Source organism: Portunus trituberculatus, chromosome 25, assembly GCF_017591435.1.
Source record: "Portunus trituberculatus isolate SZX2019 chromosome 25, ASM1759143v1, whole genome shotgun sequence".
Classification (NCBI taxonomy): Eukaryota; Metazoa; Arthropoda; class Malacostraca; order Decapoda; family Portunidae; genus Portunus; species Portunus trituberculatus.
Genome location: NC_059279.1, coordinates 7,642,360 through 7,660,181, shown reverse-complemented (window position 1 = coordinate 7,660,181; position 17,822 = coordinate 7,642,360). Strand labels below are relative to the sequence as shown.

Genomic DNA, 17,822 nt, shown 5'->3' with positions numbered 1-17,822 from the left:
AGGAGGTATAGGAGGGAACAGAGAAGGGTTATTGTCAGTTGCCTCAGACAACTGTTTCGGTGAGGAAAAGAAGATGAGGTTTAGTAAAAGAGAGGTGGTGTTCTACAGATTGAAAATTAGATTTTAGACCACAAATGTTGCAGAAGTTAATGAAGAAAAAGTCGAGGGAGGTGTCAAGACATTTTAGGTCGCCACCGAGAGAGCAGTCCGATCTGGGGACATTTTGTGGTTCCCTCCCCAGAAGGATTTTGAATCGCCATTATCTTAATTTTGAATTTTAAGTGAAGGGTGTGTGTGTGTGTGTGTGTGTGTGTGTGTGTGTGTGTGTGTGTGTGTGTGTGTGTGTGTGTGTGTGTGTGTGTGTGTGTGTAGTAAGTGCATGTAGTTTTATGAAAAATAGGAGGGTTGTCTCTAGAGAGCAGGCTGTGACTGCCCCCTTGAGTTGTGAGACACAAAGGGAAACGTTCTACGAGATCACAACTAGCTCTGATGGAAGGTTCACAGCACCCCCCGAACTAATGCTTTTAGATTTCACTGGGAGTAATTTATCGTTTCGGAAGGTGTCTACTACTTCCTCCATTTACATCTACATGCACATGTATATTCACATGTGCACATGACCTTGTTCAGTCATACGTTTGCCCCAAAGACAGCTTCCCACCTCTCACCGAAGTCCACCAAAGCTGGAAAACACTATTATCTCATTTGTATTTATGATTTACCGTCTAAATCTCCGTGGCACAGTATGCCATGACTATTGCTAGTATATCAAGGTCACATATATAGTAGAGAGCTTCGAAACATGGACATAAGCCGGAAAAAAAGGAGCGTAACTCGGGCGTTCCCATGTATTTTCAATGGGCGATCGGCAAAATTTTGGGTGTAAAGGGGGTAGGGGCAGCAGCGGACCAATAGCGCGCTGGATTCACTTTTGTGATGTCATGCTGCCTCCTGTTATTCAGTCTCGAGCTTGACTCTGCCAGCTTATGTTATCATAATTTGTATAGTACTTAAATTTTTTGTCATGTCAGAAAACTTAGTACATTCCAATCTGGGCGCCTTCTCCCGATTTTCAAGATTATTTACGTTACATAGATATCGTAAATAGTATATGGCCCCAAACGAACATTGCAATCCTCTCCCGCTCGGCAAGTGAGTATTTAGCTGAACTGTCGTGTATTTCTAAACTCAGAAGGTGAAGGAAAGGCAGAATTAACTTTGCAAATATGTGGGATCGCAATATAACAAAAGAAGAAACCAGAAATGAAGCCAACATGGATATAATATGATAGTTTAGCTAGTACGCAGTGTGTTGTCATAAACTCAGATATTGACCCAGCCATAAAAGGGATTAGAAGGTTCAAAGGGGCAAATGGAAAACAGTTTTAATGACTCAGGCCAGGATATCAGGTAAGCATCTGGGATAGACGTGTTGTTGATATCGCACACGTGGGCTTTTACTTGATTTGTGAACGGTACCTTGGATGGACGTGTTGTTGTAGATCGAGTCACGCCCCCCGAAGTCTCTGAAGGAAAGTTGGAGAGGAATGGGGCAGAAAAAGAAACGACGAAGGACTCGGAGAGGGAATTTTTCTGAGCGAACCCGAGCGCCTTGACGGAGGCCGCGGGGTGGAGACATGATGAGCGTACATAATATTAAAGCAAGTTGGAACTTATAAGTTGCAATGCAGCTCTTGAGATGAATTAGAATAGAGGAGGAATAATGATAGGATTTTTAGGTATTACTTAATATAAGTAGTTATAAATTATGTGTGTGTGTACTTTGGATCAATATGACACCGATATGTTCGTTACGTACTACGAGTAAAGAAATCGTTTAGGCCTACATCTCCGTACGTACTTTGCATGTGGGACTCATTAATGAGACAGTCACTTGAGTGGAGTTGTGGTGTGGATATATCAAGAATTGTCATTATATTTTGTGATATGTTACATTGTTTATATTATTTGTGAACAAAGTATGGTAACTATGTGTATATGGTAATATATTCAGTGGTGTGTTGCGTTGGTATTCATGTACTAAGAAAAAGTTATTCTTATATGTGGGTTGAAAAGGGGAAAGTTGTAATTACTGCATATGAGATTCACTTATAAATAAAGCACAGTGTTTGGATGTTGAAATAACGTTATGAGGATATATTGGACGATGTTGAAGTAAAATTTGTTATATGGATATGTCGAAGTAATTCTGATGTAATATATAGATGAAGAGAGAAAGTTGGAATTATTGCACATGAGACAACTATGTTCAGTAGCGAGTTACGTTGTTGTATTCATATACGAGGTTGGAGTGATTCTTATATATGGTTATAAGAGGACAATTATAATGATTTGCAATGGAGAAAGCGACAGGAATTGTGATTGTCATTTACTAATGCCGTGTCGAACGTCTTATGTATAGATATTATTTTTGTTCAATAAAGGTAGAAAAATCTTGCGTACTTATAACTAACAGCCAGAGAATTAGTGCAACGTTGTGCAATAGCTCTGATCACGACCAATAGATAAATGACCCCAAAATGAGTGAAGTAAAGTAATGGTTGTGTACCTATTCATAGCCCTACCAAGACGTCCTTGAACCCAAACAGATTTCTTGTCCATATTTATCTTAAATTATGAGCATTTCCACATATTTTCCTTTGTGAAATTAATAAATCATTGTAATAGGAGGAAGGAATGAGGAATGGAAGTGTTTAAAGGACTTTAGCGGTATTAATAATAACGCTAGTAATGGTTGTTATAGCAGCATTATCATCATTATTATGTGTAATTCGTCAAGGTCGTCTGCTGGTCACCCAGCCAATCTTCCCCATTACGGAGCGAGCTCAGAGCTCATATATAGACTGACCTTCGGGTAGTATTGAGACCACAACACACTCCACACACCAGGAAAGCGAAGCCACAATCCCTCCTGTTACATCCCGTACCTACTTGCTGCAAGGTGAACAGGGGCTACACATTAAGAGGCTTGCCCATTTGCCTCGCTACTTCCCGGGACTCGAACCCGGGCCCTCTCGGTTGTGAGCAGAACGTGCTAACCACTACACTACGCGGTGTGTGTGTGTGTGTGTGTGTGTGTGTGTGTGTATTTACATAGTTGTAGTTTTACAAAGCCTGGGCTTTATGCTCGTGTGGTCGTCTCCATATCTACACTTATCCAATTTTTCTTTAAAACTATGCACACACGTTGCTGACACCACTTCTACCTACACTCAAACTGTTCCACGTCTCAACACATCTTTGTGGGAAACTATTTTTTTAACATCTCTCAGACATCTTCCCTTTCTCTGCTTTTTACTATGCGATTCTTCTCTCAGGATCAGTTTCTCATTATTCACTTGGTCCATTCTTTTGATCAATTTATAAACTTGTATCAGATCCCCTCTCTCCCTTCTCTGTTCCATGGTTGATAGATCCATAGCCTTTAGTCTCTCCTCATATGTCATCCCTTAGTCTCTCCAACTTCCTTATGTTTCTTTTTATGGGGGGTCCACACTACTCCTGCATATTCCAATCTGGGTCTTACTATAGTACTTATCAATTTCTTCATTATTTCTTTGTCCATGTAGTGAAATGCTAATCCAATATTCCTTAGCAAATTATCTCTGAAAATTCTATCAATATGGCTTACCGGTTGATTGTTTTTTTCCATCGTCACTCCTAATTTCTTTTCCTTTTTTACTTTCTCCAGTTCAACTCCATCTCCCATCTTATAGATTCCCAGAGGTCATCTTTCCCTCTTTCCCATTTCCATGACATGGCTTTTGTTCACATTGAATTCCATTTCCCACTTTTTACTCCATTTCCAGATCTTATTTAAGTTTTCCTGCAGTATTTCACAATCCTCTTTTTGCTTTATAACTCTGCACAGTTTCATATCGTCCGCAAACAGATTTATGTAGCTGTTCACTCCTTCTGGCATGTCGTTTATATATATATATATATATATATATATATATATATATATATATATATGAGGAAAAGTATTAGCGCTAATACTGACCCTGCGGCACTTCCACTTTCTACTGCTCTCCACTAGGACTACATATCTTTAACTACAGTCCTTATTTCTCTCACCCTCAAATAATTTTCCATCCATCTCAATGTGCTTCCTTTTAAGCCACCCTTCTCCTCTAACTTCCACAGTAATCTTGCATGTGGCACTTTATCAAACGCCTTTTTTAAATCCAAATAAATACAGTCAATCCATCCCTCTCTCTCTTGTACTCTATCAACTATTCTAGAATAGAAACTCAGTAAATTAGTTACACACGACCGTCTTTTTCTAAAACCAAATTGTCAATTTTATATTAATTTGTTGTCTTCAAGGAACTCGATCCATTGTTTCTTTATTATTCTTTCACACATCTTGCATATTACACTAGTTAGTGATACCGGTCTGTAATTAAAAGGTTCTTCCTTCCTTTCGCTCTTATATATGGGAACCACCTCAGCTCTTTTCCATTCTACTGGTACTGTTCCATTTTCTATTGAGCATTTTATGATGTTGTATATAGGACTCGCTAGTTCTTCCCTACATTCTTTCAGTATTCTCTGTGTGTGTGTGTGTGTGTGTGTGTGTGTGTGTGTGTTTCACTGTTTGATCTGCTGCAGTCTCTGACGAGACAGCCAGACGTTACCCTACGGAACGAGTTCAGAGCTCATTATTTCTGATCTTCGGATAAGCCTGAGACCAGGCACACACCACACACCGGGACAACAAGGTCACAACTCCTCGATTTACATCCCGTACCTACTCACTGCTAGGTGAACAGGGGCTACACGTGAAAGGAGACACACCCAAATATCTCCACAAGGCCGGGGAATCTAACCCCGGTCCTCTGCCTTGTGAAGCCAGCGCTCTAACCACTGAGCTACCGGTGTGTGTGTGTGTGTGTGTGTGCGTGTGTGTGTAATTCACTGTTTGATCTGCTGCAGTCTCTGACGAGACAGCCAGACGTTATCCTACGGAACGAGCTCAGAGCTCATTGTTTCCGATCTTCGGATAGGCCCGAGACCAGGCACACACCACACACCGGGACAAAAAGGTCACAACTCCTCGATTTACATCCCGTACCTACTCACTGCTAGGTGAACAGGGGCTACACGTGAAAGGAGACACACCCAAATATCTCCACCCGGCTGGGGAAACGAACTCCGGTCATCTGGCTTGTGAAGCCAGCGCTCTAACCACTGAGCTACCGGACCGTGTGTGTGTGTGTGTGTGTGTGTGTGTGTGTGTGTGTGTGTGTATAATTCACCTCGGTTGCCTACTGGTCACCCAGCCAGTCTTCCCCATTACGGAGCGAGCTCAGAGCTCATAGACTGAGACCACATTAAAACACACACACACCAACACACAACACACACCGTGTGTGTGTGTGTGTGTGTGTGTGTGTGTGTGTGTGTGTGTGTGTGTGTACAACTGCTGTTGCTGTTGCTTTTTTGTGGTGAGCTGTCCATTACTAAGTCATGTTTTACCAGTATATATTAATAAATAAGTAAAAAAAAAAATAAATAAATAAATAAATATAATATATATATATATATATATATATATATATATATATATATATATATATATATATATATATATATATATATATATATATATATATATATATATATATATATATATATATATATATATATATATATATATATATATATATATATATATATATATATATATATATATATATATATATATATATATATATATATATATATATATATATATATATATATATATATATATATATATATATATATATATATATATATATATGATACTATAGTGTTCCCCACTCATCCCCATTCCCACTCTGTTCCAACCATGGAATGAAATAACAGAAATATGAGAACATCAATAAAGGAAAGTAATGCACATTAAGTATATTTCTATGAAGAACAAATAAATTTCTCACTAGTAATATTAAAGCTTTTTATCTATTGGCCATTTTCTTCTTCAGGAAGCGGTCATACACAACATTGAGGCGAAGCTTGACCTCACTCCTGAAGGTGTTGCGAAGATCCTGTTCTGCCTTTTGGGCCATTGAGGAGATTTTGCTCCCTTGGTTTCCCAGAAGCACCCGAATGAGGCCCTTTTTGGCACACTGCACCTTTACAATGATGCTCAATAATTCTGGATGAAAGGAAAACATCTATTATATCATCAGTGATTCAACAAAAGTAAAAGTTCTGGTTCAAAACATGGATAATAGGAAAATATAAATATTGTAATGGTTGGTTACATAGATTTAGATGGCAGGAAAAGGTATCTCTTTAATTTTCAACAACTATAAGAATGTCAATTTTAAAGTAATTATTCTTGAAATTCTGTTGCAGCTTTAACAGACTGGCTTCATCCCAGGGACTCACCAGTCTCAGTGAGATCCCAGTACTCAACAGAAAACTTCAATGTGTAAGGAATTTCCTCCTTGAACTGCTCCAGAAATTTTTCCCTTACTGTCATCAGGGCAATTTCCTCAGGGTTCTGGTCAGTCACCACCTGTGGTAAACATTTGCTGTAATTAAAACATGCAACATTTTGCCAGTGTTCATTTACATAGTTCTATTACCATCACAAAGGCAAAGTGATGTACAGAGAAAATAAGTAATTAGGGGTCATGAAATGTGTTCAAAGCTGATAAACAACTTTTCTTATTTATATTCCCATTTTTCAATGTAAATTGTACCATGACTGATTAATGGCAGTGTTTTAGTGACCTGTCATTCTGCCCTCTCTGCCCTCTCGTTACTACACTGAAGGATAGTGGTAAAGCCATTGAAGGAAAGTATAGAAAGCTAAAGATGAGTTTCTATCACTCACTTTACATGATTTGTACATATAACTTTGCTGCTTCTCTCTCTCTCTCTCTCTCTCTCTCTCTCTCTCTCTCTCTCTCTCTCTCTCTCTCTCTCTCTCTCTCTCTCACATTCTCCACGGCTATAATGATCAATTCCAGAACAGAGATGGGAGAGTCATATCAACTTTCAATCAGAGATTACTTTTCAGTTTTATGAGACAGTGAGCAGGCATTGCTGAGACAACTGTATTTACACAATCAGTAATCTCAACAACAAAATATATAGTATAATGTTCTTAAATTAAGTGTTTTAAATACTGTACCTAAAACAAAGTACTGAGACTTTACCTTTGGATTGAAGATCCAAGGCCGTGGTTGTGCACATGATAACAAGAAGTCTCTTAAGTCATCCACTCCTGTCCCATCTTGAGCTGATATCATAAACACATCATCAAACAAAGGCCATGATCTGCGGCCCTTTATGAAGCTCTGGACCTGATGCTCAGTGAGGTGCACTCTTCCTGCCAGGATATCACTCTCCTTTATATGTGAGATGTCATATGCAGTGTGCAATAAATTGTCACCAACATCTGGAGTCTGGAGAGTATTTCCTGCATTCTCACTCTCAAAGGTTCTATTAACATTCTCATTATCAAGAAGATGAGGTTGTGCTGAAGGTTGGTCTTGGGAAGATGAAAGTTTCTCTTGCAACAAAGCTCTTCTGATCAACTCTTCTTTACTTGCTTCCTGAGACCCCTTGGTGGTATGGATGAATTTTCGGCCTCCAACAATTCCCTCAGTAAGGATGCGAGTAATGTGCAGAAGGTTTCCCTTGGACTTAAGTAGATCCACCTGTTAAGTTGAAATATATCCTTTTCATTCAGCCATATCAGTCACAACTATGGAATATGGTGCACTAATACTAACTAAAAACAACAATTTTCAGGCAGCATATACAAAAACAGTAAACCATAAAATTTCTGGCTAATAAGAAACCAATATTCTTCTTTAAATCTTTTGAGAGCTACTACATAAATGATTCACACATCTCATTTCACCTTATTGAGGACGAGTACTACTGGGATGGTTGGATGGAGGGCCAGTAGGCGTACAAGACGCGAGTGGAGGCTGCTGTGTGTGAAGTGGCAGGAGATGTCATGCACCACTGCAAGGAGGTCTGCCTCATGAAGGGACAACTCAGGCTCAGTCAGGAGGTGTCGCTGTAACTTGTGCCTGAGGAAAAAGTGAATAGGATGAGAAGACTAACACTTGCCATCTTCAATATAAGCTTATTGAAGAAAATACTACATGTTGTCTCCATCAACATTTAAGCTTTCATGTTCTCTGAATCCAAATATCAATAAACAATAGAAGTAAAGTAATACTCCACTTAATGAACGTTCGTCTAACGAATTTACGGTTTAACGTACTATATAAAGTTAAACCAAAAAGTCCGCATGACGTACAACCACATCCGTTTTAGTGAATTTTCTGGGTTTGAATTTGCCGGGTGAGGAACCGAACGCGGCAGCTTCACTGTGATTGGCTGGCTCCCTGCCTCTGTCTTTAGCGTGTAGCCACTAAACTCTTGTACCACCTGTGGCCCAATTCACCATATATTATATTATACAGTGGAATATATTATTCATCTTAGTGTTTTACACCACTTGATATTGTGTGCAAATTGTTAATGAGAATTATTCCATTAGTTGTGAACAAATTGTGTTGTACTTAACAAATAGTGGTGTTCCATGTCAAAACGTTTATCTGACATTGGCTCAAAGCTGTAAACACCCTCATTCACTGTAACTTGGATGAATTTATACCGGAAATAAGGTGTGCTCTATGTTTGCGCTTTTAAGGGTGCAAATCCTTATTTGAAGTGGAACTACAAATGTTTGAACAAGTGTATTATTCCAATCTGCAGTTCAACTGGGGTAGATAAGTCAGTGTGGCTGCGATAGTGTCAGCTGGAGCCACAGTGTCCATTATCCAATGTCCCAGTGTGTGCTGTTGAGTGATTACTTACAGTGTTGTTTACAGTAGATGTCATATATTAGAAGACCCAGACACTAGGTAGGGACTTTACATGAATTCTCATGTTTCCATTGTATTGTCATTTTCTTCACTAAAAACTTGGGGATACTTGGTTATTAATGGTACAGGTATATATATATATATATATATATATATATATATATATATATATATATATATATATATATATATATATATATATATATATATATATATATATATATATATATATAATTTTTTTAACCCATGTGGTATGTTGAGGACCAGCCCAGAATGCATCCCCCCCTACTTCCATTATTTCCTATGGGAAAATTACATCCGCTTAACAAATTTTCGCTCTACGAACAGCTTTGACATCCCCTATCCTGTTCGTTAAGCGGAGTATTGCTGTATGTGAACACTGAGTATTAAATCATGAAACCTATTATCATCACTTTTACTGTTCTATCGAAGGATTAAAAGCTGAACAACTTCCCTACCTTGCAACTTCCTGTGGTGAGACAAGTCCAGGGGTGTCAAGGAAGACCATCTGAGTAGAGCCTACATTGTACACAGCCCGTGCATTAACCTGAGTGGTGTGCACCTTCTGAGAGGAGCTGCACACCTGACACAAAATAAAAAGGCCTATTATCTTATGCTAGAGAGAATACTTCTTGTTTTATATTGACTGCTTCTATTGATAACAAGCAATTTCAACAGCATCAGATGTTACTTGCAATGACATGAATAACTGCTTGATCATTCTGATTAATACTTTCCCAGTCTATTTTTTCCTACAGAATATGAAAATGATAAATGAAAACCAAATTGATACAAGCTTGCTTTGTAAGTTGTTGACAACTACTACCTTCCATCCCATGAGTTTGTTGATTAGTGTACTCTTGCCACAGTTTGGCATGCCCACGATGGCCACCTTCAGGAGATGAGAATTTGGTGGTGATACTACTTGTTGCTTCAGCAGGTTGGTCATTTCTTCCATGGTTCTTGGCACTGTCTGTTCATATGCCCTCTCCCATATATCATCATTGTCTGGGGAAAGAGCAACAGCAATGATGAAAGTTTGAAGGAAATATTGAACAACTGGCAAATCACTTTCTTATAATATAAATTAAAAAGTATGTGCAATTTGCTCTTTAGATATTGGGTATGAATACAGGTAGAATGATGCATACCCCTTGCTCTTGCAGACAGTGCATGGGAAGTGTAGAGGGATGCCCGGCAGCGACACAAAGCTTCTGAGGTGCCATGCACCACCAGCCGTCTAATCATGGTAACAAGATTCGCAGCTTCTCACCAGTCCTGTAGAAGCATTATGAGCATTTAAAAGCATTATAACCCTACATACATACACAGCAATTGGGAAGTAAGCAACACTCTTAGAATCATTAACCAGGATAGAACAAGAAATAAGTGTTCAAGCTTGATATTGGTTCTCAATGAATGGAATGGACTCAGTACAGTAATTAGGTTGTTAGTGCTGAGTCATTAGGGAGCTTCAAGAGAAGATTAGACAGATTCACGAATGGTGATTATAAGTAGGTAAATTCCATACAGACCTGGTGGCTTCTTGCAGCTTCCCTTAATTTCTTATGTAGCTACTTATACTATACACTGTATGATGAAGAAAATAAACAGGAAATATTGATTATAGAAATGTTACTTCAGATTTCATTACACACAATTATAATGTACATTAATGTACATTTCCTCATGCACATTTTTTTTTTTTTTTTTTTTATGTAAGAGAGACCTGCTAAGGGTAAAAAAATTATATTAGAAAAAAAAGGCCCACTAGAATTGCAGTCTCCATGAAAGATTAGAAACAGTTAGCTAGTCAAAAGAGTGGGGCAAATGTCTCGAAACCTCCCTCTTAAAAGAAGTTAAGTCATAGGAAGATGGAAATACAGAAGCAGGTAGGGAGTTCCAGAGTTTACCAGTGGAAGGTATGAATGATTGAGAATACTGGTTATCTTTTGCATTAGAGGGTTGGACAGAATAGGGATGAGAAGAAGAAAGCCTTGTGCAGTGAGGCCGCAGGAGGAGGGGAGGCATGCAGTTTGCAAGAAAAGTAGAATTTAATTTGTATTGCATCTTTTAAAATCTTTCATGGAAGGCAGTGTTTGTGAGTTAAAGTATTTTGGTAGAGCGAGGAGACTAGGCTTGTAACTGTCAAGTTGACCTTGAAAGAGGATTAGTTGACCTCACTTAGGCCCCCCCACCACCGTGGTTCCCCCACCCCGCCGTCACCAAGTATTTTTATTTGTTTGTGAGTTAACAGATTGTAAGTTAGTATGGCGGTAGCTACTGAGGTATATCAGAGTGTGATTGAGTGCATGAAAGAGAGTGTAGAGATGGGATTGGGAGAGTTTGTTGTGTGTGAGATGTGTGGGCATGACAGGAAGGTCGTTGACTTTTCTGAGTGTATGGTGTGTAGGCTCAAGAGCGAGAATTTAGTTCTTTCTCTTGAGCACCGAGAATTACGAGAGGAAATCAGAAAGCTAAGTGAGGGGAAAAGTGCGAACGAAGTTCTCATCTTTGAGTTGAAGGAGGAGGTTAAGAGGCTTGGGGAGGCAGTGGAAAAATTTAGGCAGGAGATCAGTGTTAGGCCGAAGGTTGGACCTTCTGAGGGCGACAGGGTGGCTTGGCCCTCTGTCGGGAAGAGCAGAGTGGGGAAGAGGGAGCAGGCGAGCCAGATTGGGAAAGATAGTAGTCAGGATGGGCAGAGATGGCAGGTTGCGAGGGGAAGGAAAGCGGAGGCAGTTAGGGAGGATAGGACTAAACCTGTTGAGTGTGAAAATAGGTTCGGTTTGTTGGAGGGGGAAGGGGAGAGTGAAAGTGAGAGTGGAGTGAATGAAGTGGTTGTGGTGAGTGAAAGGAGAAAGAAGGGGGTAGAGGAGAGGAGGAGGATGGTTGTGCCTAGCACACCTCAGGTGTGTGTGGTGGGTGACTCTCAGGTTAGGTATTTAGATAGCACTTTCTGTGGGAAAGACAGGGATAGGAGGACGAACGTGTGTATGCCTGGTGCAGGTGTGAAGGCAGTGAGTGAGGAGGTGCAGAAGAGGGTTGGGGGGATGGAGAGGGAGGGTGTAGTAGTTTTGCACGTAGGTGGGAACGATGTCAGAGCAGGTGGGTCGGAGGAGTTAGTGGCAAGATTTCGGGAAATGTTAGGCAAGATAAGGGAGAGTGGTAGGAGGTGTGTAGTGTCAGGAATCTTGCCTCGTGTGTATGTTAGCAGGGAATGGTTGTCTAGAGCCATTGGTGTGAATGATCGGGTAAAAGGGATGTGTAAGGATGTGGGTGTCAGCTTTGTGGATGTATGGGATAGGTTCTATGGGCGAAGGGATTTGTATGCTAGGGATGGTGTGCATCTGAGTAGGAAGGGTGTGGATGTGCTGAGTGGATGTCTGGAGGGGAGTTGGGATGGAGTGTAGGGGTGAGGTAGCAAATGCATTCCAGAAGAAAGATGCTAGACATAAATTAGATAGGATAAACAGAGATAGTGAAAAGATTAGGAAAGATTTCCAGGTGCAAATAGGAGAGAATAAGATTAGGATTCCAAATAAGGAGACAGCATCTAGGAAGGTAGCAGGACTTAAATGTTTTTATGTAAATGCCAGGAGTCTTAGGAACAAGAAGGACGAGTTATCTAGTTATATAGTTGAGGAGGACTTAGATGTTGTATGTGTCACAGAGGCATGGGTAAATGAGGAAAAGTTTAGGAAAATAGGAAAGAATATGAAGTAGATGGATACATTATGTATTTACACCAGAGAATTGGTAGGATAGGTGGAGGAGTAGTTATTTATGTAAAAATCCTTCATTTCCAGTCAGGTTAATGGTATTAAGGTAGATAACAGAGTAGAGTCCTTATGGCTGGATGTTAGAGTAAACAAAAGTAAGGTTATTAGAGTAGGAGCTTTTATAGACCACCTAACCAGTCAGCAGATGTAGACAACCTTATGGTAGATGAGATAAATAGGGGTGTACTAGTCAGACAATTATCTTAGGGATTTTAATCTTAAGTCAGTAAACTGGGAGAGGATGGTAGGAGATGCTAGTGAAAATAAGTTTATGGAAAGTTTTCAGGATAACTATTTAGTGCAGATGGTAGATAAACCTACTAGGGGGAGGAAGGTTTTAGACATAGTACTAACAAATATTGAGCATTGTTTAAAGGAAGTTGAGGTAGGAGAGACTTTAGCAAACAGTGACCATCATATAATTAGATTTATCATTAATTCCAGTAGGGATAATATAGTGAATAAGACTAGAGTCCCAAACTATCAGAAAGGCAATTATGGTAGGTTACGTCAGTTATTAGGAGAGGTAAACTGGGAAGATAGTTTTGGAAATAAAACTGCACAGGAGATGTGGGATATTTTTAAGGTTGTAGTAAAGGGTATAGTGATGCAGTGTATCCCTTACAAAGATATAAGGCAGAGAAACAGGAAGCCATTATGGTGGACTCATGAGATAGGTAGCCAGATCAGAGAGAAGAAGAGGGCATACAGAGAGTTGCAGAAAAGTGGGAAGATGTAGATTTGATTAGGTACAGACAGGTCAGAGATGATTTGAGTAAGGTTATAAAAAAAGTAAAAGGCAGGCAGAGATAAAACTAGCTAGAGCTGGGAGTAAAGATCCCAAAAATTATATAGTTATTACAAGGTCAGTGATAAAAGAAATAAGGATAGGATTGGACCACTCAGAAAAGATGGTGTAGTAGTGGATCAAAATGAAGACATAGTAGAATTATTGAATGAACAATTTTCTTCAGTATTTACTAGGAAAGAATAGGAAATCCTGTTACAAACAGTGCGACGAGTAGTTTAAGAGCTTTAGAAAATATTGATATAAAACCGGGAATTATTAGGAAATTTATTCTTGAACTAGACGATAGGAAAGCTAGTGGTCCTGATGAGCTACATGCCAGAGTACTTAGGGAGGGTGTAGACAGTATTTCTGAAGCACTTAAGTTAATCTTTGAAAGATCACTTAGGTTTGCTGAGATACCTCAGGACTGGAAGTTAGCTAATGTTACTCCAATATTTAAAAAGGTAGGAAGGATGATGCGAATAATTATAGACCGATCAGTTTAACTAGTATAGTATGTAAGATACTAGAGAAAATCATTAAGGGTAGTATTTGGGAGCATTTAAATGAGAATAGATTAATTAGAGATACCCAACATGGCTTTAGATCAGGGAGGTCCTGTCTTACAAATTTGCTCGATATCTTAGAATATATTACCAAGGAGTTAGATGATGGAAATAGCATAGATGTTATATATCTAGATTTTAGCAAGGCGTTTGATAAGGTACCGCATAGGAGGCTAGTGTACAAATTGAGACTACATGGGATAGGGGTAGGTTAGTTGATTGGATTAGTGAATGGCTTTCTGATAGGAAACAGAGAGTAGTATTAAATGGGGCAATGTCTGAGTGGAAGGAAGTGGTTAGTGGGGTACCCCAAGGATCAGTGCTAGGACCTCTTCTTTTCTTGGTGTACATTAACGATTTAGATATAGGAATTAGTAGCAAAGTATCAAAGTTTGCAGATGATACTAAGATAGCATGTGCAGTACAGGGTGAAAAGGACAATTACAGAATACAACGAGACCTGGACAGGCTGATAGCATGGGCAGACAGGTGGCAGATGGAGTTTAATTCTAAAAGTGTCAGGTTATGCATTTAGGTAAAGACAACACAAACTTTAACTATGAGATGGAGGGATGTTGGCTAGAGGCAGTAGAGGAAGGAAAGGATTTAGGAGTAGTGATAGACAGGACTATGAAATTTTCAAAGCAATGTTTAGAAGCAAGAAATAGGGCAAATAGGATCCTGGGTTTTATAAATAGAAATGTTAGTTATAAAAGTAAGGAAGTGGTGCGTAGCTTATATAATTCCTATGTTAGGCCCCATTTAGAGTATTGCATACAGGCCTGGTCACCCCACTATAGGCAGGATATCAACATGTTAGAAGCAGTTCAGAGAAGAGCAACTAGGATGATACCAGCATTAAAGCGCCTGGAGTATAGAGATAGATTAAAGGAATTAAACATGTTTTCATTTGAGAGGAGATGTATAAGAGGGATATGATAGAGTTATTTAAAATGTTCTCAGATACAAACTACATAGATGTGAGATCTTTCTTTACCTTAGAGGAGGGAAGTAGGACTAGAAATCATGGCAGGAAGATTAGAAAGCAAGGCTGCAGGTTAGATATAAGAAAATATTTCTTTAGTCATAGGGTGGTAGACTTCTGGAATGCATTGCCAGAGAGGGTTGTAAATAGCACTAGTTTGACAATGTTTAAAAACAGATTAGATAAGCACTTAAATTTATTAGATTTATAATTATGTATAGCACTGCATGATAGTTTTTATAAGAAATTTACTATAGTTAAACAAGACATGATCCCCATGTATGGGGATTACAGATTGTAGAGGAATTCGCTGCAGGACTTAGCCCTGTTAATGGGCCAAATATTTAGAATTAGTATATAATGTATTGTGTACTTGTAAGTGTATCTTTAAGTACTGATGACGAGGTCGCTGTGCGACTGATACAGGATAACCTAGATGGGCCCTGGTGGCCCTTTGTTATCCTATTATTTATGTTATATGTTATGTTAAGGCAATGGTAGCTTCTACACTGAAAAGCAAATAAGATATATCTATATATCCTGCACTCCCATGAAAATGTAGATTGCTTGGAAACTGCAAAATGATCATGATTTATTAATTCCAAAGAATGATTACTTATTTTTTTCAATTCATGATCTGGACAATGAAGGCATTATGAAGACATAGTACTGAAATTAGTGAGCTGAATTAATCTAAACCTAACTTAATCTAACCCTAGAATAAAATTGCTAATGTAATTTCAACATTATTAGATTTTGTCAAAAAAAAAAAAAAAAAAAAAAAAAAAAAAAAAGCAGTGAAATGTGAATTGCATTAATGGAAAACTCTATTCTTAAGAATTTTTGGATCTTTTAAGTTTGGAGGTCGCCACTAATTTTTAACCCAATTTTCATCATTAATACAGTTTTTGGTGCTGAATACGAATATGACATTCATTTTCTCGAGAAATGAAAGATAGTTACACAAAAAAAGGATTTAATGCGCACTACCTTGTGACGTGCATTAATTCATGCAATTGTAATTAACGGGCGCAACAATTCACAGTCGGGTGTCACGCGGCACGTTTAAGACGACCGTGGACAAGATGGATGTGAACTACAACTTGCAGTGGTTATTTACCAATATTTTAACCGAAGACGCTGTTAAATTTCTGCAGAACTTTAATATCATAGAAAAAGAGAAAAGGTGTAAAAAGGAACATCAAATGATAATTAAAAATACAAACGAAAGTGTATCGTGGATGTGTTACAAGAGAGCTGGCCGTGATAAAGTTTCAGTGAGAAAAAACACTTGGCTTGATGGCAGTAACATTCCATTGAAGAAAATCATCGTCTTCATTTATTCCTGGGCAAAAGAGTATTCCAGCATTAAATATTGTGAGGACGAATTGAGGATATGTTGCGCTACTACAGTTGATTTCAACAATTACCTAAGAGAGGTGAGTTAACCTAACCTAACCTTTTCATATATGTGCCTCATCTCTATTCGCCGCCACTACGTCTATCTATCCATAGGCAATGAATATTGTATTTTCCTCACATTAAATTTGCTCTATTCTGCAACTGTCTTTCATTTCTCGAGAAAATGAATGTCATATTCGTATTCAGCACCAAAAACTGTACTAATGATGAATATTTGGTTAGAAATTAGTGGCGACCTCCAAACATAAAAGACCCGAATTTTTCACATAACATGGAAAAAATATTTTTTCTATGTTGTAGATGGCTGGTCATCGTAATATAACCATCTTCACACGCTAACACACAATATCTACATTTCTAATATATATAAGACAAATTACAACATTCTAACTTTTGATATGCATGTTCATCTCAATGAATGAGTGGCCATTGTAGTGTACCAGTGTAAATGTAGTGGTTCCCTTTTTAAAATAATAAAAACTTACCTCATCTCTTACGTCGTGGCCAATAATAAAGATAATTTGTACTTACTTTATAACGAAAAACAATTTAACTTCATCTGAATTTATCCTGATGCTCCACACCTAAACCTCCATGGGAGAGAAGTACATTAAAAGGCAAAAGTTAAGTTGGTATGTGGGTGACAGACGGGCTTCACCAAGGACCCCATGCAAGTCGTCGTCTTCTTGGGGGCTTGTTGGGGCCGTGCAGGCTGTGTGTCACAGCCTCTAGTGCCCCAAAGGTGCGGTATGCGGTGGTGAGGTGTTCAAGCTATATGCGGTGGAGTTGATTTGTTTTCTGTAGGAAGTTCCTGGTGAGGTTGATGGTCTTGAAAGTCTGAGTGGTATTTGTGCATGCAAGCCTTGCCAGCCTCGCGTGCTCCCCTCGCACTCACAGCTGATCAACGTAAACAAAACAAGCGGCGCGGACCTTTGTATAAAAACGAACTGTATATATATATATATATATATATATATATATATATATATATATATATATATATATATATATATATATATATATATATATATATATATATATATATATATATATATATATATATATATATATATATATATATATATATATATATATATATATATATATATATATATATATATATATATATATATATATATATATATATATATATATATATATATATATATATATATATATATATATATATATATATATATATATATATATATATATATAAAGACTGCCGAGCTGGGGGGGGGGTGCCCCGAGGGACGGCTGATATTGCATTATGGACTATGGATATATTAGACCAAGGTGTTATAGTTCTTCCTTGTTTTATTTATTTTATTTCTAGTTCAGTTGCATTTTTAGCATAGAAGAAAAAAAATGCACTACAAGTGGAAAATGGAT

At 38.2% G+C, this 17,822-nt stretch overlaps 1 protein-coding gene across 1 annotated transcript; it reads right to left on the bottom strand.

Annotated features, from left to right (window-relative positions):
• Positions 1-5,901: 5,901 nt before the first annotated feature.
• LOC123508607 (GTPase Era, mitochondrial-like) lies at positions 5,902-17,345 on the bottom strand. Its single transcript, XM_045262415.1, has 8 exons — positions 16,962-17,345; positions 10,040-10,166; positions 9,715-9,896; positions 9,347-9,471; positions 7,889-8,063; positions 7,179-7,682; positions 6,403-6,532; positions 5,902-6,166 (listed from the first exon to the last, which is right to left on the bottom strand). Exons 2-8 carry the CDS (start codon positions 10,134-10,136, stop codon positions 5,967-5,969), a joined length of 1,413 nt encoding a protein of 470 aa, XP_045118350.1. The 5' UTR covers positions 10,137-10,166; positions 16,962-17,345; the 3' UTR covers positions 5,902-5,966.
• Positions 17,346-17,822: the final 477 nt, after the last annotated feature.

Excerpts from the sequence above, each read along its gene's own strand:
- LOC123508607 (XM_045262415.1), bottom strand. The coding sequence starts at position 10,136 with ATGATTAGACGGCTGGTGGTGCATGGCACCTCAGAAGCTTTGTGTCGC. Across the intron at positions 8,064-9,346 it reads TCACCACAGGAAGTTGCAAG|GCACAAGTTACAGCGACACC; the intron begins GTAGGGAAGTTG and ends CTTTTTCCTCAG. Across the intron at positions 6,533-7,178 it reads CTTGGATCTTCAATCCAAAG|GTGGTGACTGACCAGAACCC; the intron begins GTAAAGTCTCAG and ends TGTTTACCACAG.